Source organism: Trachurus trachurus, assembly GCF_905171665.1.
Source record: "Trachurus trachurus genome assembly, chromosome: 6".
Classification (NCBI taxonomy): domain Eukaryota; kingdom Metazoa; phylum Chordata; class Actinopteri; order Carangiformes; family Carangidae; genus Trachurus; species Trachurus trachurus.
The window spans coordinates 20,443,084-20,469,842 of NC_139897.1; the positions used below are offsets into that span (position 1 = coordinate 20,443,084).

A 26,759-nucleotide genomic window follows, 5' to 3' on the forward strand; every position below is an offset into this window, starting at 1 on the left:
ATTAATTATTCATTTGTAGTTTATTATCGCAAGTGACGTAATGTTGTTGGTACGGGAAGCTTATTTTGTCTGTGATGATCACAGTGTAGTAAAGAAATCGATTTCTGCAACATAACTGAGTGCCCAGTGCCCACAATGTAGGCTGCTACCTGTCACGGTCGCTGCTGTGCGTTTATTCGGTGGAGAAGCGAAAGCGGTGTGATGATGAACTATAGGGAATCTTAATGTGTTGTCTCATCCCTTGTTTCTGAGGAAGAGGCAGGGCAGGGTGGAGGGAGGGAGGGAGGGGAGAGGAGAAAAGAAGAGGAGAGGGGAGCCAGGGCGGGAGGCTGAGGGGGAGGGAGGGAGGGAGGGATGGTGATGGTGGGGAAGGCGGAACAAACCGGTGTGCTCGGATACACGCTGTAGCTGTTCGCCCGCACTGCAGATTAACTCTTACCGCGCCGGGAGGTGCAGCAGAGAGAGACATGGTGAGTGGGGAATCTCTCTCTTTTTTCTTTTTTTTTTCTTTTTTTTTGGTTGTTGGTGTTGTTATTTCTCTCCGCTGCATGCACAGTTCAAATGAACGCGAGGCAAAAGTGAGGCTTTTCCTTTGCTGCTGCCGCTGCTGCTAGTCTTTTCCAGTGTGGACAGGTAGACAGCTGATGCAGGTATTGAGGATCTCCTCTTCTCTCTCTCACTCTCTCTCTCTCGCAGACACACAGGGGGAGCAGCACACACACACACACACACTCACACACACATTCACATCGATTCCGATCATCTACACTTGATGTTTTAGCTTCTCGTCTCTCCGGAGCTATCCGCTGCTCAGGTGCTGAAACGGCTCGACATCTGCAAGGCAGCTGCAGCGGTTCTTTGCAAATGCAATGTCTCCTGACGTGCAGCGTGGTCCTCCTCCGTCCTGGTTGCTATTCTCCCAGTGTCCCGGACCCACAGCAGCTGCAGGAGCATCCTAACACAACAACCAGCTAACTAGGACATAACGATCCTCTGACCCTAATGAAATGTTCCTGCAGTGTACTCGTTTTCCTCTCTCTTGTCTGTGTGTGTGTCTGTGTGTGTGTGTTCCTAAATGTGTCACTGGGGTTGCTGTAGCTATCTGGCTCAGATTTTGTCAGAGAACAAGTGTCTCAGAGCCACAGAGGCACTGAAAGTTATTCCCCTCCTCATCCAGTCACCTAGTTCATAATGAATGAACAGAGCTGTGTCGGTCGGTTGTTGCCTCTGCGTCTGTATCTTTGCTGTACTGAGGAAAAAGTCAAGCGAGATGCTGTAGTAGCCAGGGAATGTGGGATTCCCTCTCTAAACACTACTGGTGGCATCACCCAACCAAGGGGCATAATCTGTCAGACTGGACCAGTGCCAGTGGCCCACAGACAGCAGTGCAGCCTCCAACTGAAATGAAACTATAATGAGATGCTGCCCCCCTCCTCTCTCCTTTACATTTCAATTATGCAAAGTTTATTTTTTCCCTATGTGAGCTTCTTTCAGTTCTGTGTTGAAAGATGTGGATAAAGTTAACCTGACTGACACTGTGTGTGCAGAGAAGAGTGGAAGAGCTGTCCTGTCTTGTCATCCGATACATAACAACTGCATAAGGTTAGAATTAACACATGTATAATGCTCACTGATGATATTTCAAAGGAGTCCTCTCCTTGTGATCTTTCTCCCCATGTGGGTGAGAGTGCTACAGAGCTGAGTACTACCTGTCCAACGCTCTTGAGAAACTGCAGTCTCCAGGTTCCACTCTCTGAGATCTTAAGTGTGCTTTTCCAGGCCTGGACTAAGGGAGCTTGGCTTTTATGGATTTCAAAGATGAGCCGTTATGTGTGCGCGCGCGTGTATACTTGTGTTTGTGTGTGCATAATGAGAGTTAAGTGAGAGGAGAGGCAGAGGGAGTGGTGGAGAGAGAAAGCAAAAAAAAAAGGAAGAGGGTGAGCGAGGGGATCGTTGACGGGAAGGGGTGATGTATTCACACTCCTCACAGAGGACATTCACATAACCTTCAAGTGAAACCAGCATGCAGCAGGACCTCGGCCACGCTGCTGCACACTTTGTACAGTACAAGCCGCTGCCTGCACATCTGTATGTAGCTACACGTGCGCACACTGACTTAGACACACATGACAAGATGTCCCACTGACAAGTGTGTGGCGCCTCCAACCCAGCGTGAACATGTCGTTCCACTGAATTAATGACCACCAGGAGTCCTTACGGAGGGGCAGGGGACATGTTGGGATGACACCGTCGTTGAAAAGGTTGTTCATTTTTCTAGAGTTTTCAGAGGCGCTGAATAGATTCTGGTTTAAACCAGTTTGAGGCTCGCATACAGCATGCTCCCCGGTGACTAAACTTGCCCTCTAGTGTCCTTGCTTCATCAAAGGCAAATCCCCCACAGATGTAACTACAATCACACACTCCACTGGTCAGAGAGAGAGAGAGAGAGAGGAATCGGACATCAGCCACATTATCAAGGGTGATTAATGGGAACATGGACTGTTCTTGAAGAAGGCACGAAACAATGCAAATTCACTGTTTGGATCATTTGAAACATCCACTATTTATATACTCCATACCATATGTTCCCAGCACTAAAACTCCCCATTGTATCTTTGTAAAAAAAAAAAAAACACACATTGTACCTTCCTAACTGGCTATCTGTCTTTCAGGAACGGACTGGTCCACGTTTCTCGTGATCAAAGCCCACGTAACAACTCTTCAGCCAACGATCACTCTCCCTGGGCAGCACGAGGACGCTTCCCAAACTGGTCTCATTCCTCATCCTGCCACACAGGGCGTGTGGACGGAGGCCAGGCAGTGTAGAGACGGGACAAAACATAGGGGATGCACACAGAAGAGTCCGAGCGGGGAATGTGCTTCTGAACATTATGTCTGTTCCTCTGAACGGGGGGAGCACTGGGAAAGTGTAGAAACCTCAAGAGAAAACTCTGAACAACACAGACCACACAGAATGACCCGCTTCTCTCCCACACATGGTGACAGGGGCTGAGGTTGGCCACACGTTTGTTTGTGTGTGTCTGTGTGCAGGTGTATGTGTGTCAGGCTGTGTTGAGGAGTATCTAATTACAGCAGGGAGCGTCCGGGCTCCCCCTCCAGCCTAGAGGGGGGTTGTAGTGTTCGTCCTCTGCGTTCCGGATGCAGAACATCCTCGATCAAAACTTAGACATGGCCACGGCTCTACTCGCCGGCGAGAAGCTGAAGGAGCTGATCCTGCCGGGCTCCTCTCAGGATGAGAAGGGCGGGGCGCTGGCCAGCCTCATGGTGCAGCTCAAACTGGAGCTGCCCTTCGATCGTGTTGTTACTATAGGGACAGTCATCATACCCATCCTGCTGGTCACCCTCGTCTTCACCAGGAACTTTGCAGGTGAGTCGCTGGCTCAACCACTAGAGGGGGTTCACTGTCAAAGTTATAAATGTCAAAGTTAAAACAGCAGCTTTAATGTCAAGTTTTGGGGAAAACTCAAAGAGCGAGGTCCTGCAAAGTCTGAGACCACTTTCTCTGCACCTCGAGACTCACTATCTGAAATATACAGGTAAGCCGCTCGGTGCATTTGTGTCTTTTGTGACAGCCAGTGATAAGAAGGAGTGTAAGTATGAGATTAGGTGGGGGAAGGAAAAGGAGCAGGGAATTGGAGGAGCAGACAGAGAGGGCACCGAAGACAGACTGGAGATATGAGGGGATGGACTTTTAGGAGCGGGGAGGGAAGCGAGGTTGCTTAGATCGGAGAGAGGAAACGATGGATGGGAGGGATGTTAGTTCATTGCTGAGTCAGACTCTCTGCAGAGCAGCATTTAACCAACTGGGACCAAGTGTTTAACTTTAGCAGCAGAAAGATGTGGGTGTTTGACAACTTCTCGGGTATTCACTCACTGATCTTTTTTTCTAAGGATATTTATGCAAAATGCAAATTGCAAGAATAAAAACACCAAACCATAAGGACACCATCATGCTACAGTATCTGTGACTGAATATTTCTCCTTATTACCACAGTGAGATAAAAGACCAAATACAGATTTTCAACTGCAGCTAGAGCATTTTGTAATATCAAATATCACTGCACTCTCCGAGATCTAAAGTGCATTTGCTGCAAATTAGCCTTAATGGACACAAATTGATAAAGAACAACTTTGAAAGGAAGGGCTGTTCTCACTTCCTCTCTCCAAGCCAGGCAGCTGGGTGTTGTCAGAGACATGACACTTTCTGCTGAACAGACTGATAACTCTGACAGATTCTCAGATGGAGATACAGGAGTAATTCACACAGAACTGGTGCATGTTACATCTCTTGAAATGACATGTGAGAAAATGTAAAATAATGAACTGAACTGAACTTTATATTACCTCTGGCATGTGTGCTTATGCAGTTTTACAGTATGATAACAGAGGGTACCACAGGTATGTTTACCTTTCTTCACATCTAAATAAGTGGTTAAGATAGAATTATTCAACATGTCACTGGCATTGCTGGACTGGAAAAATTATCTATTATCATCTAGATGTTACTGATGAACTTGGACAAAGAATTAAGGCCCAGGATGTAGTGAATTATCAGGTACAGTGTTGTTTTGGGACTGATGATTTCTTTCTGTGCCTTCCACAGAGGAGTCCATATACTGTTACACACCGCACAACTTCACCAGAGACCAGGCACTGTATGCAAGAGGCTACTGCTGGACAGAGCTGCGTGACGCCATACCTGGTGTTGAGTCTCACCTCTGGCCTTCACTATTCGAACACAAGTTCCTCCCCTACGCTCTGCTGGCCTTTGCTGGAATCATGTACATTCCTGCCTTGGCATGGGAGTTCCTCGCCTCCACGCGGCTCACCTCCGAGCTCAATTTCCTGCTTCAAGAGATTGACAACTGCTATCATCGAGCTGCCGAGGGCCGGGCCCCGAAGATCGAGAAGCAGATCCAATCCAAAGGACCTGGCATCACCGAGCGAGAGAGGAGAGAGATTATAGAGAACGCAGAGAAGGAGAAAAGCCCTGAGCAGAACCTGTTTGAGAAATACTTAGAGAGACGAGGCCAAAGTAACTTTCTGGCTAAGCTTTACCTGGGACGCCACCTGGCCATTATCTGCCTCAGTTCCATCCCCATTTCCTACCTGAGCGCCTACTATGCTCGCCAAAGGCAGAATGAGTTCACGTGTGCGCTGGGTGAGCCTCCAGACATCAGCAGCTATCAAGAGCTGAAGCTCAGGGTCAACTGCAAGCTGCCTGCTGTGCAGCTGCAGCGCATCATGGCAGCTGTAGACATCGCTCTGCTCTGCACCATGAACCTCATCATCTTGATCAACTTGCTGCATTTGTTTGTGGTGCGAAAGTCCAACTTTGTATTTGACAAACTGCATAAAGTTGGTATTAAAACGCGGCGGCGCTGGCAGAAGTCTCAGTTCTGTGACATCAACATCCTGGCCATGTTTTGCAACGAGAACAGGGATCACATCAAGTCTCTTAACCGGCTAGACTTCATTACTAATGAAAGTGACCTCATGTATGACAATGTGGTCAGGCAGCTGTTGGCTGCACTTGCACAGTCCAATCATGATGCTACGCCCACTGTGAGGGACTGTGGGATACAAACGCTGGATCCTAATATGGATCCCTCTGATCTCGGAGTGGGCGAGATCGTAGGGGAGCCGCTGGTCATCAAACGACCCCGCAAGAAGATGAAATGGATTCCATCCTCAAATCCACTTCCTCAGTCATTCAAGGTAATCACCCAACAACGATTACTGTGTTATTGTGTAACTCATCATTAAACCTCCTGAAAAACAAAAAACAGAAGAAGTGCAGCATAATCCAACTCCCAACATAAGGGGTTGTGACTCTCATTTAGGACTTTGAAAACATGTCAAACACTTGATGCTGTGTTGCCGTGAACTGTAGTTGAAGGTGTGCTGTAATGACCTGCTTTTTGTTTTCTATCCCTTGTAAAGGAACCGCATACGCTGACCCGTCTGGAAAATAACACCAAGCCTGAGAAACCCAAACCACTCCGACGGAAGACTGTGGCAGACAACTTCATTGCACCTCTTCAGGACAGCAAGGGCACACAACATCCTGCAATAAAAGGTACAGTATGCAGCTCTACAACAGTATAGGTCTGTTATATGTTTCATGCAACTAATTTTGAATTTAAGCAGCTAAAGTGTATAATTTTACATTAACACTGGCTCAAAAGATTAAGTGCCATGCGATAGAAGTCACACTTAATGATGGGCCCACAGAGACTTACCATCCAATTGTGCCGCCCCTCCTCAGATCTCCAAAGGTATTAGTGTCTTTTAGCTCATTGTTTTGGTTTTATGGTCTGCACATCGACTCTCACTCTCACTTTCATTGGAACAGGCAACTATTTTCACTCCTGATACATGCATATACAGTACGAAACAACTAACAGGCTGATCAGCCAGTGAAGCAAATAAACCTTTTATGGCATTTAAAGATAAATGTTGTGTTTACATATCGACCGTGTCGCCAGACAATCAGAAGAATGCGGAGTGAGTGAATTAAGAAGAGTTTGTTCTTATTTTGACTTGTAGATATAAGTGTGATGGAGAAAAAGCACGCTCGCAACTTCTCTCTGGACGTTCACCCGTACATGCTCACCGTTCGTAAGCCCAAAGTGGAGACCACAACCACAGAACCTCTACCCACAGAGCACAATATGGATACAGTTTACCTTGAGGGGACACATACTATAGTTCACGTGTCTGGTGCAATTACAGGTAGGCCTCGTCTTTGTGTATCTCCTGCTCTTTGTGCCTCAGGCAGAATTAATGATTCAAGGAATCAATTATGTACCAACCAGACTTACACTGTATAATATCTCATCCTACTGTGCCATATGTGTACCTGTGGCCAATATGCTGTTATATAAATGTTCAATACAACACGCTTTGAAAATATTACCAGTGCACCCCTTTGACCAATCATTTTTAGCAAGCAACGGGTAAGGATGTTGAAATGTGAATGAATAATCCAATTCAATTCAATTAAAGACAAAAAAACATGATTTTACTTTTCAGGTTGAGTTGAATGTAAGGTGTAGCTTGTTGTTGTTTGACATTAGTTGTTATTGTTGACCTTTAAAACTATCAAGTTTTGGTTTTTTTTGTACCGCTTTCTTTTGAGACTTTAACTTTCGCTTTCTCTTCCTCTCATTTCCCCCGTCAGAGACTAAGGTTTGCTCTCCAGAAGTAGCCAATGCTTCTTTTTCTACGGTCACTCTGCCCACCACTACGTATGTAAATGGCGTCAGTCCCAACCCACCGTCCAGTGAGGATGCACTCAGTCCCAAGTCCTCCCCTCCTCCAAAGGAGCCCATCACCCTGGCAGAAAACCCCGAGTCTCAGCCACCCCCCCTGACCAGAGCCCCCACACACCAGCTGCTGAGTATACATCGTACTCTGTTTGAGGAAGAGGAGGATGAAGAAAACCGTAGAGACAGACTAGCACAGAGGCCGGGGGAGCTCATCGCTGCCGGGGAATGTTGAAGAAGGAGAAGAGGAACGCCGACTGAGACCCCCCCACCCCACCCCTTTACCCCTGGCACAGCACAACACAACACAACACAACACTCTCTGACTGCACATGGCCACCATGTCAGTCCTTTCCTCCTATCAACAACCACCTCTTATCTTTGGATCAACTCATATACTTCAGTGATGGGTGGACTGGGCTGATTAATGAGCAAATTTGTGACGGTGAGAAACACCTGTAGTCGTCCAAATGACAAAAGAAAAAGAAAAGAGAAGAAATAAAAAGGCAACACTTGAACTTTTAGATGTGAAAATTATTCAGATAGTATAAATAAGACAGCAATTTGTGCATTTGATTGTCTTAGTCAGAGTATTACTGTAGGAAATGATGTCACATTCATGTCTCAGGATGACTGTGTACAGCTGATCACCCTCCAATGAAACCAGCAGTGATTTAACTCAACAGGGTGCTACAGTGCAGGGTCAAGCAGGATGAGCAGCGAAGGGAGATGATTGAGCTTTCTTTAAAACAAAAAAAAGAAAAAAAAATCCAGACACCTTAGAAAAGCATATTTGCAAAAATGACTGCATTATGGCTTCAAACTAAAATGTATTTTACCACATATGATAATGCTTAGTCCCTTTATCCCAATAGCCAAGTAGAGAGGTAGCTCACGCAATACAGGTGTTGAGATCTGCACAATTAATATGCAAAAGATCACAATATATTTGTGGCAATAATGTATGCGCTTACAGCATCATATTTCACATGTATAGACACTGTATATGACTCAGTGTTTTGTGGGGTGTTTAAAATATAACGCGTCTCACGGCTTTATCATTGCCATTTTACCATTGATTAGGAACCTGTATTAAGATCTTGACTCAACCATATTTGCACGTCATTAATAGTAGAGAAATTGGCACTTTTTTGTAAAGGAACAGCAGACTCTCCAATGAAAGTGTGGCTTTGTGAAATACCATGAAATTTCAAGTACTGTTCAGAAAACCTGTCAGATGTGTCTAATAGGTATGAATTATCTTTTGAAAATCTAGTGAAAGGCAGTGATGTGGGTGTTTTCTTCTTAAAGACTTTAAAGACTTCATTGTGATGAATGGAGCTGGACTCACTGGTGAAGTATTTGACTTCTGTGTTCTGTTGGCTCTTTGTGGGAGAGCTGTGATGTGAAACGAGAGTGGCGATGAGAGTAGATGGTGAATCATTCCTCCCTGGAACAAGATGGCAAAGCTTCTGATGGTCATCTGCTGGTCCGCCACAATCTAAATTTGTTTTTCAGTAGTTGTGCCCTGTCTCACATTGTGCTAATGCTCGCTCAACCAGCAAAAAACACACGTAGGAATGAATAGTTAGAATAGTTTTGTTCGTCATTTGTTGTAAAACCAAGATAGGGTATGATAGCACTTTTCACAGGGAACAAATGAGTGGACAAGGGGATAGGCGCTTACCACAACCTCTCCTTATGCATTTCTTGCAGCTGCACACGATTACAGGAGCTTCAAGAAAAAGGAAATGTCTGCACTGACTGACACACCAATACGACATCTACTGTAGAAGACATTAGTTGCTGTTGTCAGAGGCCTACCTAACTATATAGGTGGGTCTATGCATATTATACACATCCTCTGGGGTATTTCATTAAACATACACTTAAAGACTTATGGTGGGAAACAACCGTTTTCCCACACCAGCATCCAAATGTCCTTAGTTTTGGAGATAATCCCTGTCATTGTCATGATACCAGATGGCTCAAAATCCCCTTGCTAGACTACTCAAGCACACAAAATGCATCCAAAAGCACTTTAAGACTAGTAGCACGAGTGTGTGTAAGAGCATGTTATATGTTGTAACACAGCTCTGCTTATAGCCTAACAAATTTTCTGTGTAAAACTTTCACATTGAGGCTGGTAAAGTGATTTAAAAAAAAAAATCTCTGACAGTCTTAATTCTAGTGAAAATGTGGAGAAGAGAGTCCAGACTTTGATTGTAATGTGTAAGGTGTTATAATGAAAACCAATTAAAAACATTTTCTTTATTAAAAAAAAAAAAGAAAAAAAAAACTGCGTGTCCTGACAATCAATGACTACATGTCCCAGGATGCACCGCTGCTGTCAACTCCGGCGAGCAGAGCACTGTACTGGCGAAGAGGAGCACAGCAGCAGCAGCACACTGACTGACATACGGGGCTGGCTTGCTCAGTAAGTTTGAAGGTATTCGTGTGTAGACAGCAATTTTGTGTAACAGCAGCTAAATTATATTTCAGAATAGCAGCGTTTGTTGGTGAAATTGTTCGGTTCAGAAGTGTTTATTTGACAAAAAAGGCTGCTGGATACTGGACTTGCTTGCTAGCCTCCGGTTAGCTCGAGTTAGCTGGTACCATCGGTGTTGCTTGCTAGTCGCCGACAGACAGAGCCGCTGAGCTCTTGGTAACCACCAGTCCCACAACAAGTCACTTCTTCCTCGGCCGTGACAGCCTCTTCTTGTGTAGATAACATTTTCGTTAACTCTTCTTATTTTAGTGCCATGAGTCAGTGACAGCGACCACTACGTTTTTTTGTTTTGTTTTTCTTTACCGCTGGCTGCAGCAGTTTAGACAAGTCAGCACGGTCCCTGGGTAAAGCAACGTCAGCAGTAACAGTAACGTTTGTTGCTTGGTGTTCACGTTAATGTCTTCATTGTGCTTTCTTTCTTTCTTTCTTTCTTTCTTTCTTTCTTTCTTTCTTTCTTTCTGTCACACGCAGCTTCCAGTGCTTCAAATATGGACCAAGACAACAATTCAGAGGTTGGTGAGAGAAACACTTCCTTATATGTGTGTGTTTGAGTAGATGCAGATGCAGCCTGTGCAATAACTATTCACTAATCACTATTTTTTTTTTTACTAAGTTGTTTTTTTTGCAAGCATTGCTCTTAACAGTTACCTAACTATGTGCAATCAAGTCAAGTCAGGGATTGAGAGAAATAATCTTCCTAATCTGGCGCCTTATGTCTAACATGTTGATTGCTTGTTTTGATGTGTCACAGGATGAGTCAGTGGGGCCATCGGAAGAGGAACTTCCATGCCTACCTCCAGGCCTCTGTAAGCCTTTGTGTCTTTTCTTTAACCCAGTGTTGTATGCTGTTGTTCATCATAAATAGTCACATACTGTAATACTTTATTTTTGAAAGCAACCTTTCGCTGTCTCCCTTGTGATGAACTTTATGAATAATTTGTATAAAGTTTGTCCAAATGGTTTTATCGACCTAACAGTGAATTGCAGCCGGTCTTATTTGGTAACTTTTAATTGAAATTGTCAATATGCACAGTGCTCAGATTTGCCCCAAGCTTTTCTCAAGTTATATTTTAAATTCTCGTTACTGCCTGGAGCACCCATGGATCATTTTGAGATAATCACTTGTCACAGCTTAAAAATGCAGTTTTTAATGTCGTCACCTTCATTGCTATCTACATTATTAGCCACAGACTCGCCACAACCACAGACCATTAAAACGTATTCTTTATATTTAGTATTTGTCCCTAGAGTAGAAGTTTACCAAAAAGGTAAAACTTAATTTTCTCCATCATTAGCAGCAATTCTCCTCATGTGCAGCTGTTATTGTTTGGGTGTAAATTGCTAGAATTAAAGCTAATGCTTCCAAGAAAATTAAAAAAATAAAACATTTGTGAAGTTTTAGTATCCTTCCTTCATAGATCATAGTGGTAGGAAGATACCAAATATTAGTTTTTCTTTTTGTTTTGTTACTGTGTAGCGGATGGTGAAGCAATGGAGCTGCTGTGGCAGTTGAGAGCTCAGCGCCGCCAGTCATCCCCTGACCTCCCGGAGACAGTGACCTGTCTTACTGCCCCTGACGGCAGCCTGCTGTACCTGGTGGGCACTGCACACTTCAGCGACAGCAGCAAAAAGGACGTTGCCACGGTGAGCCTTTGAGCATTTAAAGGATCTGTACGGTGCATTATGCCATTTACAACTGTTTAAGGTGTGATATGCGCTGAGTTCTCAGTGAAATGATAGAGTAATTCTGTTACCGAGAGAAGCGCTATATGGTAGCACATTGAAGTGATGATCAGCCACCTGCATATACCATAATTAGGTTCGCATCGCTATTTTGCTGAGCATAATCTTGTTGTCTCTCTTCCAAATTGATTGTTTTGTCTGTGCTTCCTCCCTCGCTGCTGATTTTTCTATTTGACTCCCATACTCTGTCTCTTATCTTACGTGCCCACTGCTCCTTCTCTCCCTCACACAGACGATCCGCGCAGTGCAGCCAGACGTGGTGGTGGTGGAGCTGTGCCAGTACAGGGTGTCTATGTTGAAGATGGACGAGAATACACTGCTGAGGGAAGCCAAAGACATCAACCTGGAGAAGGTTCAGCATGCCATCAAACAGGTCGGGCTCTCAGAGGGACGGTTTAACGGTAGTAGAAGGTTAGATCAAATGGACAACTGAGGGAAAAGAAAGAGACGGAGATCGGAAACAAAGCAAACAAAAGATGGTGATAGTCCAGTATTTTTCAGAATAAAGCAGAAATGCACTCATTGTTAATGAAGAAATAAAAACCACTGACGCGTGCTGCGCAACCAGGAAGAAGTCTCAGTAAAGAGCTCTTGTGCTTTTCTGCACTGATGTGTTTTTGATTCAGTGTCAATGTGCTGTTGTCAGGATATTTGAATAATGTCCAGTGCCATTGCTTATTTCTGCCCTCTGTGTTTGACAGAACGGGCTGATGTCTGGCCTGATGCAGATTCTCCTGCTCAAAGTTTCCGCTCACATCACAGAGCAACTGGGCATGGCTCCTGGAGGAGAGTTTAGGGAGGCTTTCAAAGAGGTATATCATACACACACAAAAACAAGAAAGTACATTACCTTTGTTCGTTTTTATGGTATTCTCTTTTTTAATTCTTGAAGTTCTTTCTTCCACACAGGCTGGACGGGTGCCGTTCTGTAAATTTCACCTTGGGGACAGGCCGATCCCTGTGACGTTCAAGAGGGCTATCGCTGCTCTCAGCCTGTGGCAGAAGGCTCGTCTGGCCTGGGGTCTTTGTTTTCTGTCAGACCCAATCAGGTATCAGCTTAATCGGCTCAGTAACTTTTTATCTCCTGTGTCTTCATTAGTTGGTGCTGTTTAACAAAGAGAAGAGTAGATAATAAAATGTAGATAATATCAAAAAAAAGTTACCAAATTCAAGGGAAAACTGATTTGGAAAGAGGGAGTATAGTCAGTGGGCGGTAACAACTACACACGTTTGGACTGAAACACAAGGTTTATAAAAAGGAGTTTAAATGTAAATGCTAGATGTCAGTAAATTTCTAAATTTGGGGTAAATGCCATCGTAGTAAACAACATTTTCGTTTGAGATAAAAAAAAAAAAGTGCAGCTACAGTATACTGTACGTGGGAGGATGATGTGTATCTGTGTAGTCTCCTAAGAACTAGGGAATACGCGCCCATGCATGTTTTCCAGAGTACATACAATCCTGCCAGTTGTTTAAACTGCCGGCATCTGTGAGAGCTGTATCATTTTAGAGAATATCTTGCAGATCTTATCAGGTCTTACACATTTTCACTTGATACTTCCTCATTTTCACTGTGCAGTGTCATAACCAACAGAAAACAAAATGTTCTCCTTCATATTTGAACTTTTGTCATGTCATGTTTTAGTAAAGAGGACGTAGAGAAGTGCAAACAGAAGGATCTGCTGGAACAGACCATGTCAGAGATGATCGGCGAGTTTCCTGCTCTCCACCAGACCATCGTCGCAGAAAGAGACATCTACCTCACGCATACGCTGCGCCAGGCTACACGCTGTGTCGAGGCCCCCCCTAATGCCCACAGTGCGTATTACACTGTTCAATATGCCAAGAGTCGCATCCTATTCTTATCCTTATTTATCATCAAATCGATCCCTAATTGTGTTCATTTCCCCCCTTATACATTATGTGTTTGTTGTGACTCATGTGTATTATCAGTTTGTATTATAATACATTCCTCATTCGAATTTAACGTTACATATTATTCTATTGTTTTGATTTACTGGTGGGGCTGTATACCTTTGATTGGCTCATTTCTTTTCTTCCTGCAAGACATGCCACCCAGCTAAACTTGCTGTGTGTGTGTACTGTGTATAGTATCTCCATTACAATTGTTGCGAAAGTGTTGCATAATTACAGATCAGTGATGTGGTTTAAACGCCGCAGAGGCTGGAAATGCTGAGTCATATTTAATAACTTCATTTCACAGAAACAGTGGGAGATTTCTTTCCCTCCGTTGCCTCACTTTTTTATTAACCGAGGAGGAGCTCATGTTTCTGGAATCATCTAATAATATCCATACAGTTAAACTGAAGGAAACTCTAAACACTTTTTCATTATTTCTCTGCCCCTTTGAAGAAAATCTGCACTTAAAATAAGTGATAACTTAAATTTCAAACACAAAGTGAATGTTCGGTCTTAGAAAGCCTGTGGTTTCCCAGATGAAGAGATAAAGAGTATGAGGTCGTTGCTGTGTAAGATTGTTTATCTAAAACATTTTCTGTTGTTTTGTAGAAGTGCCTGCTGTGGTGGTGGGAGTTGTTGGGATGGGTCATGTTCCTGGTATAGAGAGAAACTGGGAGAAGCAGCTTAACATTAATGAAATCATGAGGTATGTTTTTCTTGCTGTTTTGGCACCGTAGATGATGGATATTCACATTCTGTAATAAAGAAAACGGTCTATAATTGTGTTTGGCTTGACAGTTACAGCAACTGCCCCATGTCTGTCTGTCTGTCTTTTCCTCAGTGTTGCACCTCCCTCACGTTTCGGCTGGGTGGTACGCGCAGTCATCAAAGGCGTCATGATGGGAATGCTGGGATACGCCTGCTACCGCGCTGGAGGGACTTTAGGTAGAGCTCTACTGTCTTTACCTGCTGTCCAGTCAGTACTGGATACTCTGCGGCCACCCCCTGCTTGACCCCGCTGGTCCTCTCTAAGCCATTGACACGACCTTTGATTTATGGAAACAATGCATCTATCACCAGTGGCCTTAAAAAAAAAAACAGGAGGTGAAGCTGGAGGAAAGGGTTCACCAGCCCACACGATGAACTAACAAGGACCTCAGGGGGTTGAGAGCCTCCCACCTCGTTCTGATGCCCCTGTCGACGCAGCAGGGCCGTACTGCCAAAGAAACCATGACAGTACTCTTTGTTTTCTTTCATACTCTGTGCAAATCCTGCATTTTGTAAGGTTTACAAATGCCAATAATTCCTACAGTAGGTTTTCCCCACCATTCCTTTTAACGACTTACACACAGAGATTTTACTTGACAGGTATCATCAGCAACGGTCTTCAGTCATGTGCCCTGATATGACTGAGCCACTTTGTGAGCAAGTGGCACTTTTTTTTTTTTTTTTTTTAAACTGTCCCCTTATTCCCTCCTTCTTTAATGTGCCAGCTAGCATTTTTGTAGTAATTGGCACATCTCATCTCCAGCACTTTAGAGAAGACTGATGGACTGGTGTACTGTGCAAGCAGTCTATGAAAGGGACAAGAAAGTAAAATAGTAAGTCGGAACTGCAGTGCATACATTGGAAAATATAATCTAGGCAGACTATAAAAACTGAAGGTTTTTATATGTGGTGCAAAGAGCGACTTCACGTAAATGTCGGAAAATGTCTGAATTTGACAGGTTGACCATAATTTTCGTAATCATTGAGAAATCTACTGCTTAAAATGCATTTTCTTCAAAACCCACATACAGGAGTAGCGCGGAATTGATTTATTCCATACGTGCATGGTACATCAATGGACAAGTGCCTCATATTGCAGCTGTAAGGGCTAAAGGTGAACTAAATGGAATGGCAAAAATGTGTGTTATATGCATTTTACAGATACTACAACCAAATGGTCAATGCAACTTTGTAAGACTCTGTCCTTTTAATAATATGAGATGCGCAAGACAAATTTCATATTTATGTTGCCCAAAATACAGACATCTGCCTACATTTGTGTGGTCTCGGTTTCAGTTAAAATCTTTACCATGACCCCTTCGTTTTATAGTCACTCATATATTCAACAGAGTCCTGACACAGGATGAGCTTAAAACGTGCCTCAGGATGAGAAACGCATCAGTTATGTGATTTGTATATTTGATTGTACCTCCAATATGAGGCACCTTCATCGGTAGGCTTGAACTGTATACACAATATATGCATCATACAACACAGGAAGCCATCGCTATAAACTTTTAAATGGGAACATCTGACAGTCAGCACACCAGCTGTTTGTACTTTTATGATATATGCATTACCACTTCCCAGTCTGATTGTAAAATGCCAACAGGGATTGATGGAACAGATGATAAAACTAGGAAAATAGTTCTCGTGATTTCTCATGAAGGGAAGTTATAGTTATCAGCTTGTTTTGACTGCTGGAAGGGTAAACCGAAGGAAACTATTGAGGTTTGTCAGAGTTGGGAGGTAAAGCCTTACATTGCTGTCACTGCTGCCTTCGGCCCTGAGATCGCCTCCTCCGCTGAGGCTTGTTATTACCAACAATGACCTGGATCCACAGTACAGAGCCTCTTGTTGCATGGGTTAAAAGTAGCGAGATGACAACCCTGGAACTTGCGTGGATGCTGTCCCATTAAGTTATTATGTGATTGTGAGGTGATAGACCCAACATTGATTTCCAGGTTGTCCCAGTCGTAATTTTCAGTCTTCTTTTGTACAGTACGATATTTAGATGTATTTCTACTGTCAGGTCTCTGAAATTATCCACTGAGAATATGGGACTAGCTATGTCATTTCATCCCAAAAACAGAATTAGACCACTTGCAAACTATCCTCGCATTAAATTCACTCTGATAATCTGTCTTCCAAGCTGTATGCATTCATTTTCTTGACACATAAGAAAAGTGAAAACGTGGCAGATGTAGTCAAATTTAAACTGTATGTCTCCTTCCAACACTTTAATCTGCTCTACATTTGAGAATTGCCAAGAAAACTTTGTGAATGCCTGTAATTTGTTGTGAGATTTGTTTCCCCATACCTTTGTGTTGTACTGTCACTGTTACAAAACCAAACTGTCATGAATTACAAGAACATCTTAATTAAAGATAAACTATATTTGCCTCAAAGATGTTATTTTATTCTAAGTTGCAAATAGGCAAGGCAATTATATTTGTATAGCCCGTTTTTACAAACAGTTTGTCTCAAAAGGCTTTACATGGCATCATAACAACATCCTCTGCCCTTAGACCCTCACATCGACTGAGGAAAAACTCCATAGAAAACTCTTTTAACAGGGAAAAATTGGAGAAACCTCAGGGTGAGCAACAGGAGGGATCCCTCACCCAGGACGGACAGACTGTTACAGAGACAAGAAAACAGTTTATAACAGAGAATGCGGTTAGCATGGAAATGTTAACAACAGCTGAAGAAGGAAGCTTCTATATATACACACCGAAAGCTGATACAGTACAAGCCGTTTTATTAAGTTATATTTTAATCATCTAAATGTAATCCAATGTTAATTCAATTTTATTTGTAGGTAAGTAATTTCAGGTATCTGGTTCCGTCTTTTGTTTGTTTCCAGTCGGACGATTATTAATGTGGCGCCGCTCGCGTCTCTCAAACATCCGCTCTGTCTTGCAGGATTATGAAAGCATGATTAGCGAGAACTACTTTAAAACTGCGCCACCACCACCAACACATGTGAGCGCACGGATGGCCCGCGGTTGAATGGCTTATATAGGACACCGACTGGGAGCGTCACGTATTTTCGTCCCCGGTGTTTCCGTGTTCAGGCTGCTCAGCTCGGTCGGGGTCGGGGTCGGGATGGACGACATGGGTCTGGCCGTGAGTCGGTCCTCGCTGGAGCGGCTCGACTTCGACAACCTCGTCCTCAAGAAACTCCCACTGGACCCGTCCGAGGAGCCCGGGGTGCGGCAGGTGAAAGGAGCGTGTTTCTCGCTGGTGAAGCCGCAGCCGCTGACCAAGCCTCGGTTCGTGGCCGTGTCGCATGAGGCGCTGGCGCTGCTGGGGCTCAGCGGGGAGGAGGTCACCGACGACCCGCGCGGAGCAGAGTACCTGAGCGGCTCCAAAGTGATGCCGGGGTCCGAGCCGGCTGCCCACTGCTACTGCGGACACCAGTTCGGCCAGTTCGCCGGGCAGCTGGGCGACGGGGCGGCCTGCTACCTGGGGGAGGTGAAGGCGCCGCCCGGGCAGGACCGAGAGCTGCTGCGGGAAAACCCAAGTGGCCGGTGGGAGATTCAGGTGAAGGGAGCAGGGCTGACTCCTTACTCCAGGTACTAACTAGACCTTCTTCTCTGTTTATAGGCTATGTGTTGTGTTTACAGGGACATTTTGCAGTTACTTTGTGTAATTACAGGTGCATCTCAATAATTAGAATAGCCTATCATGGAAAAGTCAATTAACTGTAGTTCAAGTCAAATAGCCCCAATCAAGTAAGTGCAGATGGATATACTTTTTTTTATTGGTCTTTTGTAATATTCAATTAAAAAAATATATTATTTTTTTTGAGATACTGAATTTTAGGTATTTATTCATTGTAAGCCATAATCATTACAATTAAAATGAATTAGCCTAAATAAATAACGACATCAAAAGTTTAATTCTGTGTGTAATGGATCTAACGACATCAAAAGTTTATTTCTGTGTGAAATGTAATCATGTATTAGAAATGTAATCATGTATTAGTTTAACTTTTTGAATTGAATTACTGACATGAATAAACTTTTCTATGATATTCTAATTTATTGAGATGCACCTGTATAAGGTCGGTCTTAGGATATTCACAAGTAATTTGGCAGACCATCTATTTTTCATTTCAAAATAAATGGAGAAAGGGGCAGGCAAAACAATTTTTTTTTCATCCTGCTCCTTTCCAAGTATGAAATGTGTGACTTATCTATCCTCATTTTGTCAATAATGTATGAATTGAAAATGTCCATGCATGTAACAAATAAAAATGAAATGGAAAAACAAACAAAAACTGGTAGAACGTGACAATCTCAAAAACCTTTAAACTCTGAACACTGACACTTTATCTATGTGTCATCCACCTATGATGATAAGAAGAGTCACCATTACTGTGTCCTTCTCGCCTCTGTAGACAGGCTGATGGTCGTAAGGTCCTGCGCTCCAGTATCAGAGAGTTCCTGTGCAGCGAGGCCATGTTCTTCCTAGGCGTGCCCACCACCAGGGCTGGATCTGTGGTGACCTCTGACAGCAGGGTCATACGGGATGTGTACTACAGCGGAAACCCTCGCCATGAGAGGTGCTCTGTGGTCCTCCGCATTGCTCCCACCTTCCTCAGGTGAGTGCAAATTGCCCCAGTTTCACTTGTTCATGGGGACCTGAGCTTCCTTCGATATGCATGCATGCTAAAGATGTTTGTCTTCATTGTGCTCATTCTGTGCAGGTTTGGATCCTTTGAAATTTTCAAGCCGGCCGATGAGTTCACAGGCCGTCAGGGTCCCAGCTATGGACGCGATGAGATCCGAAGTCGAATGATGGATTATGTCATCGAGATGTTTTACCCTGAGATCCAGCAGAATTACCCAGACCGAGTGGAGAGGAACGTGGCTTTCTTCCGAGAGGTCAGAGCATCCGAGTGACACTCTTCTCCAACATACATGTCCCACCCACTGAAACAGCACTTGAGCCACAACTGTAAGGGCTCCGAACTGCAAGGGTTTACTCAAATCACCATGTTGCTGACTCAAGGCACTGACATTATAGCTTGAAGCCAAGAACATTTGGATCCTTTTATCCTGTTAAGCTGCTGTAAATGGCTCAGCGACTGCCCGTGCTGAGTCACTGTGCCCTCTGCTTTATATGAGATTAAGATATTAAGAGATCTGGAGACAGACTTTTGACATTTTCCTCATCTGCTTAGAAAGAAATCATATCATCCAGTCTCCCCCAGTGGTTGTTTTCCGTACAGTGGATTCAAACCGTACGCCTATTTCACATTTTAAGTTTCAGTTTATTTATTTAGGAAAGAAGGGACAATGCATATTTATAATTGTAGCCCCAGGCTCATTTCCATCTTTTGTCCCTTAACAGGTTGATGTGAAAAGGAATGGGAAACATTCAGAAAGTCTACTACTAGTGTACATAGATTAGAAAGTACCCAGTGATAAAGTGCCAGTGCAGTTTTGGTAACTTGGAGCATGGACAGTGCTACAAAGTGCTTCAAGTAAAGTGTCAGAGTGGATAGACTGAAGCATCAACAGACCAGTGTATACAGAGTTACAAAGTGCTTGAATAATAAAGTGCCAGTGCAGTTTTTGGGAGGAGCAGCAGATATGTTATTGCACATTTGTCAGTGAAACATAAATCAACATACAGTGGCATGCAAGTTATCTGAGAGCTCAAGTCTCCTGGGTTTCCCATTCTTTTGCAGGGTGCTGCTTTGTTTCCCGTTTTCACTCTAAAATTGTAGAAAACAAAAATAATACAATGATATTGCTTTAAATATTGCAAAAGAGTGCTTCATGTTTAATTGTATGCCTTTTGCAGATCATTTAATCTTCCACCTTACATCTCACATTAACATACATTCTTACCAGGAGTATGCAAACGTTTGCATGCCACTGTATATTTACACATTAAAACAACATAATATGTTAGTGATTTTGTTAGGGGGAAACCTTATACTAAAATCAATTTGATATTTCAGTCTTTACTTTTTTATAGATTTGCAGACATGTACACAATTGTAAAGTCATGTCTCTCTCTATCTGTGTGCAGGTGATGCGTCGTACAGCTAAACTCGTGGCACAGTGGCAGTGTGTAGGTTTCTGCCATGGAGTCCTGAACACAGACAACATGAGCATCCTGGGGCTAACGCTGGACTATGGTCCTTATGGCTTCATGGACAGGTCAGACACCTGTAGAGTAATATATCTATATCATAACACACATGTTTGGTGGAATGAGGTATCTATCCATCATCAGATAATAGAAATCAACTTTTTTCTTATCTCTCACAGGTTTGATCCAGATTTCATTTGCAACGCCTCTGATAACTCAGGGCGTTACACCTACCAGGCGCAGCCGGCTATCTGCAGGTGGAACCTGGTGAAGCTGGCGGAGGCCCTGGCTCCAGAGCTGCCACCAGACCGGGCTGAGGCCGTTATGGATGAGTATCTGGATCTGTATAATGGCTTCTACCTTGAGAATATGAGGAAGAAACTGGGCTTATTGAAGAAGGAAGAGCCTGAGGATGAGATTCTGGTCACTGAGCTGCTGCAGGTCATGCACAACACAGGTACGACTGGAGTTAGAGACCATTACACTGCCTAGCAACAGAGTCTGATTAGAGAGGGCAATTAATCTAGTTCAGTCTTCTAGCAGTTTAATCTAGTATTAGTTTAATCTAGTACATACAGTACCGTAGATAAACCATGAGAAATATTGAAGTAGTCATCTATTGCACCTTCACTGGCCCTTTCCTGCAGGTGCTGACTTCACAAACACCTTCCGCAGCTTGAGTCAGATCTGCTGTCCCACTGAGGGAGATGGTGAGGGAGAAGAGGAGCTTGTGAAGAAAGCCACGGCGCTCATGCTTGAACAGTGTGCCTCCTATGAAGAGCTTAAAGCCGCCAACAAACCTACAATGGATCCGCGGTGAGCAAGCCGAAGCAGCCACACACAGTATTTAACTGAACTACGTCTGTATTAATAGGACCTAGATACAAGGAAACGAGAGCAGAGAAGTCAGTGGGTTATAATGTGGTGATCTGAATAATACCCACTGATGATGGTGACAGTTCCGCATCGTTTCATAAATGCCAGTGTGGAAACCAAGTTAAGTTTCACAACAAATAAATGGTAAATGGTTGGCATTAATATAGGTCTTTTCTAATCCTAAAGAGAACTCAAAGCGCATTCACACTACTAGTCACATTAACCTGTTCATAATGTTCTTTTCTATCATACACATTCACACACCAATGACACATTTCTAGCTATAATGTCTTGTCTACTGTAATTACACTTTGATAGACAGATTATTATGAATTTTAAAGTAATGGTTCTTATGAAATTATTTGGGCCTGTGCATCAAAGGGTGCAAAGACAATGCAATGAATACTAAGAAACATGCATTACATTACACATGTTGTTTTGTTGTTGTTGTGTTCTAATATAAAGTAGATGTTTGGGCTTTTTGGCCTTTAATTGATAGGACAGCTGTAGAGAGACGGTAAGTGGGGAAACACAGAGGCAAGACAGCTTTAAAACAGAAAAAATCGAAACAAAATTGGACACATTAATTATACAATTAAATGCAAGAAAAAATAATAAAAGAAAGTACAGCAAAGAGAGAGAGAGAAAAACGAAACATATAAAATTAAGAAAAATCACTAGACTAAAATAGAGCATTTATATGAGTTTGAGAGGGGGAATGACATGCAACAAAGCGCCATCGATGGAATCGAACTGGGGTCGCTGCGGTGAGAACTATAGCCTCTGTATATGGTGCGCCTGCTCTACCCACTGAGCTAAATGACGCCCTGCATTGCTTCATGGTTCAAGTAGAAAATCCGTAACATGTCAGTGAAGTGCCTGATGGTTGCTGCAGTGTGTTGCTGTTTTAATCAGCCGACCAGCCTGACTAGCTCTAGTTCTAGTTATTTTCGTGACCCTCTGACCTTTTGTCTACTTTCATTGTCGGATCAGATTTGGCAAGCTTTGTTTCATGACAGAATGCTGTATGAATTGCTGCGGAGATTTTGTAGAGAATCCTGGACGAAGTAGACGAATCCTGATGATCTCAGTGATGTTTGTGTCGACTGCCATGTGATAATGAAGCACCAGAGCATCAATGTGCTCTATTCATGCACTGAGGGTTATGCACTGTCTTTTACTGCCACCCTTTGGACAGACTTGGCATTTTCTTTCCAAGTACGTTTAAGCAGTCAAAACGATTCCCACTTGTTGGGCTTAATGAATTAGTCTGCTTTGACAGTTAGACTGGGTAATATTGTATAGAAAACAAAGGAAAGAAAAAAGTTGAGTCTCTTCAAACTGCTGTTGTTTTTCAGGAAGGAGTTGTGACCACCAAAAAAGCAGCTCTGACATATTGCCTCATGCTGTTGGTAAACAGTGGTTAGGCCTGGGACGATAACAAATTTTGCTGGACGATATATTGTCCCACAAATTATTGACGATAAACGATATTATTGACACATTTTTTTAGAACAAATTAACCACTAATATAATAATAATATTTCATAATAATGCAAGTAGACCCTTTTAAATGCGACAAACTTTTATTTCTCATGAGTATTTTTTTAACCATTGTAATTGGAATGACAAGAACTTATATAGCTACTATCCTAAAAAAAAAAAAAATAAACAAAAAATAATAAACAGCTCTTCTGTCCAATAACGTTACACTGAGGCTCCACTTTTCATTCAAACAAACTAATGTGACTTCCACAGATGTAAGATTTCATCAATGAGACTAGCATTTATCTCCTATAAAGTATTAAACCAGCCGGTGGTAAACCTCTAAAAACCTGCTGATAAGTTTTCTTAGTCGTTTTCTCCCCCAATGACGGAGGTTGACCGGCCCGTGAGCTGCTGCAGAGTGCAGACCATAATACATCCACGCTGCAGACTGTGGGAAGCCCCGCTCCTCCTGCTGGCTGCTACCACAGTAGCTCCAAAAACGTCGGAGGAAATCTCCCAACAGGCGATATGTGGATAAACTGACCACAGACTGGGGCTGGGGATCTAAACTGTGACTTTCTCGCATGAAATAATATTAAAACTTTAAAAAGACGTGTTAACAGCGCCGCAGCAAAATAGCTTTAGCTGCTTAGCTTCACAGCTAGCGCTGCCGGTTGCTGCCAAATGCATTCTGGGAAACAAAGATCCTGGATGACTGAAAAGAGGGTTCACTCCTTTCATTCTGCAAAACAAACGACCCAGGTGCTGAGACCGATGCAGAGTGAAGCCTCTTGTCATCCAGCCTGGTTGGAGGGAGAGACCAGGAAAACAAATACGTGCGCATGCACATGGCGATTTATCGAGGCCAGAAAAACTATCGAGTTCATTTTCATTTATCGTGCGATTAATTGATTTATTGATTATCGTCCCAGGCCTAACAGTGGTGTAATTATACATCCAGCTGACATTGAGCAGCAGTGGCATTCATTAGAGTCACGCTTGTGTCCATCATCAGCCAGGGTCAAACAATAAGGTTGCAATCACTAGAACCAAAACAATGAAGAGCGGAGAATAGCTGCAGCACTGGATTGTAATACTCTGTGGTTTAGTCACAATCAGTCCTTTGTGAACATAGAAGGTGCAAGTTGAAGGTATTTCGCTTTCTGTTTGGTTTTCAAAATGGGATCTGAAAGGTTTTGATTTTATAAAATGATCCTGGAACTCAGCTCTAGCAGACCTTTTTTTGTTTGTTTGTTTGTTTGTTTTCTTTTAAATTACGAACCTGAAACCAGGCTGCCTCAAAGGGAAACACTGCTGAAGTCATGATTTTGCAATTGAAATGATGCAACATTTCATCACCTGTCAATGTGGCCCAATGTTATAATACTGTCATGTCATGTTAAAGGTAGAGTCTGGAGGTTTTTATTATTTGGGAGGAATCAGTGTACCGCATTTAAATACTTTATCTGATTTCCTGCCTAAAATAATCTGCGTATGTGAACAGACTAAGTGAATGTGCCATAACAATAATCCCATCAATCTTCACAGACACAATGTAGCATGAAATATCTAACAAAGATAAAACCTGGGGTTGTCTGAGCTGGCAGCTTTGCTCCTCTGCTTTCTCCAACACGCCAACAACAATTGTAACTGTTGTGATTTCTGTCTGCTGTTGACAGTGAGCTGGCGATGCTGCTCTCCATGGCTCAGAGCAACCCAGCACTGTTCCAGATGATCTCAGACAGGACGACAATAGCGAGGCAGTTAGACAAACTCAGCAGACTGAAGGACCTGATGGAGACGAGCCAGGAGGAGCTGAAAACCAAACAGGCCGAGGAGTGGACCGGCTGGATCACACGTTACAGGTGAGATAGAGCGAAACAAGGGCACGGCGTGAGAAGCTACATGTACTGGATAAGAGGTTGTTTTTCTAATTTTTGGGTGGATGGTGATGGGTGGAAGTGTGACTGATAAAGAGGGTGAACGCAGAGAAAGAGGAGGAAATGAGTTGTTGAGTCTGACATTGTTCCATTACCGTAACTGTTTTTTTTTTGTTTTGTTTTGTTATCATTGCTGCAGGAAGCGCCTGGCCCAGGAACTGGAGGGTCAGAGCGATGTGCAGGCCGTGCAAGAGGAGAGAGTGAAAGTGATGGACAGCACCAACCCCCGTGTGGTCCTCAGGAACTACATTGCCCAGAATGCAATAGAGGCCGCCGAGAACGGAGACTTTTCTGAGGTCAGGCTCGGAGTCACAATGCACCTGCACGACATAAATCATTGAAACTGAGCCAGAAAAAAGCGTTTCCTCAAGAGTTGACTTGTTGAACTAAAGTCCCTTTCGCTTTCTTCAGCTTCTAGCGTGTTCAACTTAAACTGTCACTTCCTCTTCTGCACCGCAGGTCCAGCGGGTCCTCAAAGTTTTGGAGAAGCCTTTCTCTTCTCAGCCAGGTCTGGAGCTTCCTGCGTGGGTTGGCGGAGGAGGTGCCACTGAGCAGGGAGAGAGGGACGAGGGAGAGGAGCAGCAGCAGCAGGAGGAGGAGGAGGAGGAGGAGGCTGCGTCTTCATCCACAGAATCAGCCAGGAGTCGTGTCCCCTACGACAGCAAGCCCCCAGCCTGGGCCCAAAAGCTCTGTGTCACATGATCTTCGTAGTAACTTCCCTGACTGTGGGCTTGCCCGCCTAAAATGACAAGAGCCGATATTTTACATCTTTATGCCACCCCCACCCCCACCCCCACCCGATGCCCCCCCAAACCCACACCCGTCCCCCACCCCTCCAGTCACTGTGCAGCTCTGTTATTTTTGGCGGGCGCCGTCAGGGAAGTTAGCGTTAGGCACACCACACCACAGGCTACATAGCTGCAAGCACACAGGAAATAAGTTGAGTTTCGTGACACATGCATAAAGTTACAAACACTATATGATGTTGTCATGTCTGGTGGAAAGCTTTTGATCATGGATAAAATGGGTTTTAATGATAAAAATCATTTGACAGTGTGACATGTCTCCTTTGAAAACAGGATATTTGAAGGGCTTGTGTGTCTAAAGTGATTTAATATGAGGATTTTTAAACAAAAGCGCACACATGCAGTTAATGAAAAACATTTGGAGGTTTTCTTATTTCTTGTGACTTAAAAAAAAAGAAAAGACAAAAGACCCTCAACTTATTTCCTATCTGTTTTGTTAGATATTAATGATGAGCCAGACAACAAGTCCTACAGTGACCCGTCTGACTCTGATGAGTAGTGGTGTGTTGCCTCGACATATACCAAATGATATTGTTAGTGTGTGAGAATGTGTATGCGTGTGTGAGATTGAGATGATATTTTAGGCACATCCGTGAGTGAAAGGGAACGATTGCACTTGATTCAGTGAGCCGCAGAAGTTAAGCACGCACAATGTCTTCTCCTATAATAGGCAACACTGTATTTTGCTATTGTTACTGTATAACAGCACTTAATACGCACAGAACCACAAACCATGTATGAAATCTATGGCTGGTCTAGGCTTCAGCAAAGTAAAAAAATAGAAAATGGGAACTGAACATTTGCCTATTTTTGGTTTGGCTGTGACCACAGAAACATGACAAAGGAAGTTAAATATTAATGGTGTCTATCATGTGATTCATACCCATTCATGAATTTGTGTCAGCTATGGTGCCACCTCATGGGGAAAGGGCACTCACTATAACTTCCTCCTTTTGAACCTGAATCACTCTGTTGTCATTTCAAACAAATTCAGATTTGTTGTCAAAAAATAAGGTAAATAACAAAAATGGGCATGAAATGATATTTTGTTTAAGAGTTTTATATTTGCTTAATTAATATGAAATATAAGTTTGAGCTCCTCCTCAGTTAGCCTTAACCTACCCTAATAAACTGAGCAGTATAATTACACACCGTGTCTTCTTTTTGTGCCAGATATACACGTGCCTTTTTCTTTTGAGCTGAGTGCCTGCACAATGAAGTTTGTCATAACATATTTGATTAATAGTGCCACTTGATTGCGCCATACTGATGCACGCAGATGCTTAATCCCTTTCTATTTATATAAAAC

At 43.3% G+C, this 26,759-nt stretch overlaps 3 protein-coding genes across 3 annotated transcripts; all 3 read left to right on the plus strand.

Annotated features, from left to right (window-relative positions):
* Positions 1-3,159: 3,159 nt before the first annotated feature.
* On the plus strand, positions 3,160-7,524 carry panx2 (pannexin 2; the record flags this gene model as incomplete). Its single annotated transcript, XM_083974081.1, has 5 exons — positions 3,160-3,388; positions 4,625-5,739; positions 5,965-6,100; positions 6,571-6,756; positions 7,205-7,524. The coding sequence occupies 5 exons, from the start codon at positions 3,160-3,162 to the stop codon at positions 7,522-7,524; spliced, it is 1,986 nt and encodes a 661-aa protein (XP_083830207.1).
* A 2,146-nt stretch (positions 7,525-9,670) lies between these two features.
* trabd (TraB domain containing) lies at positions 9,671-16,583 on the plus strand. The gene is given in 11 exon segments (XM_083974095.1): positions 9,671-9,726; positions 10,270-10,310; positions 10,550-10,604; positions 11,276-11,442; positions 11,774-11,914; positions 12,243-12,353; positions 12,451-12,590; positions 13,187-13,359; positions 14,071-14,167; positions 14,303-14,471; positions 14,473-16,583. Coding segments are annotated over 10 exon segments (1,098 nt in total). The 5' UTR covers positions 9,671-9,726; positions 10,270-10,286; the 3' UTR covers positions 14,494-16,583.
* A 308-nt stretch (positions 16,584-16,891) lies between these two features.
* On the plus strand, positions 16,892-26,463 carry selenoo1 (selenoprotein O1). Its single transcript, XM_083974080.1, has 9 exons — positions 16,892-17,807; positions 18,635-18,838; positions 18,944-19,121; positions 20,278-20,408; positions 20,520-20,797; positions 20,988-21,156; positions 24,384-24,569; positions 24,784-24,940; positions 25,104-26,463. Exons 1-9 carry the CDS (start codon positions 17,242-17,244, stop codon positions 25,344-25,346), a joined length of 2,112 nt encoding a protein of 703 aa, XP_083830206.1. The 5' UTR covers positions 16,892-17,241; the 3' UTR covers positions 25,347-26,463.
* Positions 26,464-26,759: the final 296 nt, after the last annotated feature.

Excerpts from the sequence above, each read along its gene's own strand:
- selenoo1 (XM_083974080.1), top strand. The coding sequence starts at position 17,242 with ATGGCTTATATAGGACACCGACTGGGAGCGTCACGTATTTTCGTCCCC. Across the intron at positions 20,409-20,519 it reads CCTTATGGCTTCATGGACAG|GTTTGATCCAGATTTCATTT; the intron begins GTCAGACACCTG and ends TATCTCTCACAG. Across the intron at positions 24,570-24,783 it reads GGCTGGATCACACGTTACAG|GAAGCGCCTGGCCCAGGAAC; the intron begins GTGAGATAGAGC and ends TCATTGCTGCAG.